Source organism: Triticum urartu, chromosome 3 (genome assembly GCF_003073215.2).
Source record: "Triticum urartu cultivar G1812 chromosome 3, Tu2.1, whole genome shotgun sequence".
NCBI classification, from domain to species: Eukaryota; Viridiplantae; Streptophyta; class Magnoliopsida; order Poales; family Poaceae; genus Triticum; species Triticum urartu.
Window position 1 is genome coordinate 535,417,086 of NC_053024.1, and position 3,593 is coordinate 535,420,678.

At 39.8% G+C, this 3,593-nt stretch overlaps 1 protein-coding gene across 10 annotated transcripts; it reads left to right on the forward strand.

Moving 5' to 3' along the window:
• Nucleotides 1-910: 910 nt before the first annotated feature.
• On the forward strand, nt 911-3,376 carry LOC125544827 (protein NUCLEAR FUSION DEFECTIVE 6, mitochondrial-like). Of its 10 annotated transcripts, none has more exons than XR_007299721.1 (5): nt 911-1,161; nt 1,255-1,382; nt 1,875-1,911; nt 2,313-2,385; nt 2,969-3,376. XR_007299721.1 is itself a non-coding variant. In XM_048708595.1 (5 exons), exons 1-3 carry the CDS (start codon nt 1,013-1,015, stop codon nt 1,892-1,894), a joined length of 297 nt encoding a protein of 98 aa, XP_048564552.1. In that variant the 5' UTR covers nt 911-1,012; the 3' UTR covers nt 1,895-1,911; nt 2,969-2,972; nt 3,155-3,376. The 10 variants fall into 10 exon arrangements, 5 of the variants coding, with proteins under 5 accessions (XP_048564552.1, XP_048564550.1, XP_048564551.1 ...); XR_007299720.1 differs by having other exon boundaries at nt 3,155-3,376; XR_007299722.1 differs by lacking the exon at nt 1,875-1,911 and having other exon boundaries at nt 2,969-2,972; nt 3,155-3,247.
• Nucleotides 3,377-3,593: the final 217 nt, after the last annotated feature.

The following is a 3,593-nucleotide window of genomic DNA, read 5'->3' on the forward strand; positions in this document are numbered from 1 at the left end:
TGCAGATTACAATGTTATTGAGTCGTGCCGAAGCATAATAGAGCATACGTTCGCATACTATTTTTAATTAAAAACAACTTATTTTTGCGGGAAAAAGTAATGCTAATATTTTGAGTGGATTTTTTTAAGAAATGCCCGTAACTTTATCCAAACACGAGACCATTACAAAAGTGCAATGCTTTGGATACAAAATTCAATAAACTATGATACAACTTCTAAACAAAGAATTACAATAAAATCTCTTAGACACACCTTCCTCGTGATATTAAATTTTTGAAGACAAAATTATTAACAAAGACACTTTAGACGGGAAATTAGCCTTGTGAGCTTGAGCCCAAATAAGCTTGGATGAATAGTAAAATCGATTAAAAAATTCTGAATATTTTTGTGGTAATTTTTGACAAATGTTCCAAGTGTTTGGAAATTTTCAACATGGGATCACATTCTTGGAAGGCGTGAAAAAAAACAAAATCAGTGCTCCAAACTGTTTACGAAAGTAGCATTTTCGGAGCATCGATTTTTTTTCTCACACCTTCCACAAATGCGATATCATGATAAAAAAATTTAAGCAATTAGAACATTTGTCAAAGTTTACCATAAAAAACTTTCAGATTTTTTATTTTACTGTTCATCCAAGCTCATTTGAGCTCGAGCGATACTCCGCGTCCCGTTAGACACTGCAATTAGACCAGAATAGCGAAATGGCTACTTCGGTTCTCAAACTTCAAATAAGAGAGAGTCATAACTAGGCTTTTTTTTGTTAGAGATAAGTATGGGCTAAGCAGTTTTTTTTTAGCAAATGGGTTAAGCAGCTGCGATGCCCATAACTCACTTGGGCCAAACTGAGAAGGCGGGGGTGCCAGGCGCTTGGTTGTAAACGGGCCGGCCAAATAAGGTGAAGCTGCGGCGCTCCATTCCAAACGCCGCCGCGTACAGCCCAGCTAAGCAGTGTAGGGTTTTAGCCCTCGTCTCCCCTCCCACTGCCGTGCCCCATCGCACACACCCCGCCGCAATGGCCGCCGTCGCCGCCGCAAGATCCTTCCTCCGATCCGGATCTGCTGCCTCCTCTCTCCGCGGGGCTGCCGCCAGAGCCGCCCCCCGCGCTGGCTCAGCTCCGCTCCCGAGGCGACTCCCGGCCTCTGCTCCCCGCGTCCTCCTAAGGTACGAGCGCTCTTGGTTAGTGGTTCTCAAGGAGCACTCGTTTTGCTACTTGATCTGGATGAAAATCTCGTGTCCATGTTTCGGCATCTGTAGGTCACCGGTGGAGATGACCAGCTTCTGCGTGGAGTCGCTGATGCCCATGCACAGTGCCACGGCGTCGGCGCTCATGACGTCGCTCCTTGCCACCCCGGCTCGCACTGGGTTTGGTTGGCTGACAGAAGGTGACTTTCACATTTCTATGTTTTTTTTGTTGTTTTCGCAATCTTAGATGGCTTAAGTCACGATGCATGTTTGTCTGTTGCTATCTACTGTAGAGCAGACTAGTTTTAGTTGTTACAGACTGCAGAGTAGAGTAGTTTTGGGCTGATCACAAGCGCATTAGTCTCTGCGGGTTAGATCAATTTTGTCTTTATAATCAGTCTGATGGTAATATGAATTTGATGTGTGTTAGTTGTAATTGTGCTTTTAAACCTGTCCTAAAACAGGCTAATGTTGCATTCTCATGCTGTCATTACATTTTGACACCATATTTTTAGAGTGTTGCAACTCTCAATTGCCCATTTCATAACCATACTGTAATTATATCTAGGGGGAGAGTCAACAAACTTATGAGATGGGAGTCATTTTTCTGTAGATAAAAAAATTTCAAAAACTGATGATTAAATTTGTCGTGTTGAAACCAATCTTATACTTCCACATGGTCCTTGTTGTAGGTCAGGACGAAACTAGATGAACATCAAGCCCCAAAAGGTGAATAAACCTTAAGTACTTACTAATAGCTGTTGATGATTAAGTACCTTAATTAATTTATAGTTCAGAGGAATTCGTGGAAAGAGGAGACCACTGCACTTATTTGAAAGGGTCGGTTATTGAATAGATTGTTTGTAAATGAAAATCATAGAAGCCCTGCAAAGTGTGTTGCCATCACAAAAGAAATGGTGCACGGCAACAAAAGCTTCAAAATACCTTTTGGCTATTATTATAGTTGTCGACCTTTTGGCTATACCAGAGATCATTTGCTTTGGAAAAGTTTCCCTTGGTGAAGCTGTATGTATATTTGGTCTTTAAGCAAATATTGTTTTGAATATTCACATAGTCATGAGTGACACATTTGAGGCAAAAGGGTCACTGATTCTTTTGTATTGACCCAGCTGGCAATGATGACGTGTGACAGTTTCTAGGTGGAATGTAGCAGATTATAATCTCCTCACCTCAAATATTCAGGTCTGATCATATTTTAAGGAGTATCCATAATAGCATATGTTTGTAGTGTGTTTCATAAATTCTCCTACCGTTTGACTTGCACAAGAATGCAAGGTGAAGATGCTTAAAAAAATCAGATCTGAAAAACCATGTCATTTTTTTTCATGTGGTAGATAAAAACTGTACTCAGCCATGGCCATAGCAACATAGAAATTTGGACTTGGGTCCACTCCTCACTTCCCCATTCATCTGAAAGCCATTGCATCTTGATCAAGTTTCTTTTGAATTTAGTCATTAGTATCATTCGATGAGTTTATAGAAGTTACTTTACCGAATATAAGAAGAACATTAATCTGTTGGGATTTTGCCTCCATTATTTGAAGAAATGCTAGCAAATCTACATACTTAACATATGCTGGATACATATTACTCCCTCTAAAGAAATATAAGAGCGTTTAGATCACTACTTTAGTGATCGAAACGCTCTTATATTTGTTTACGGAGGGAGTACTTTTATGATTATTGTCCGCAAAAAAAAAACATGTGTGCCTTTCCTTGTAGCCAAAAGAATGTTTGTTTGACCCATTTTTTTTTATCTCTGTAGACTTGTGAGTAGTGACAATGGAGGTTCTCTGGGATGAAGAACACATGCTTTTTATTTTTACGATATGTATCTGCTTTATTTTGCAAAGTGGAACTCATGGACACGGCGCAAAGTAGTTATTACGGCTGTTACATTTATAATGTCAGTTGAAGAGTTGGAGCTTAGATTATTCGTTTCTATTTGTAGATGGATGATTTCTTCTTGTCGGAGCCTGCTGTGATGGTACCTGGTACGGACCTGCCAAATTGAATTTGAAAGTACTCTTTGGTCGCCTTCTCAGTCTGTACTATCCTGGGATTTTCGTTTGTATAAGTGTCTACGGGATTATTATACCTGATTGTGCCAAGATTTAACCGACTTGGTCTGATTATGCCTTTCGTGGAGAAAAAAACTAATGCTTAGTTGGAAGTTTCTGCTTTGTTTTGCTTCTGCTCTTACGTTATCAAGTTGTTGGAGAAAAATGTACTCCAATCCTATCTCTAGCTCTCCGTACCTGCTTACTTTTAATTTTAATGTATTTAGCAATTTATGCAACCTGGCCTTAACTGGACCATTTCCAGTCTATAGTTCCAGTCGATCTAACAATCACACGTAAATAGGCATGATAAAGAGCAACTTGCCATTG

What these genes read in the sequence shown, in the direction of transcription:
- LOC125544827 (XM_048708592.1), top strand. Translation starts at nt 1,013, where the DNA reads ATGGCCGCCGTCGCCGCCGCAAGATCCTTCCTCCGATCCGGATCTGCT. An exon ending in GCTCCCCGCGTCCTCCTAAG is followed by an intron (nt 1,162 to 1,254) that starts GTACGAGCGCTC and finishes CGGCATCTGTAG; the next exon opens with GTCACCGGTGGAGATGACCA.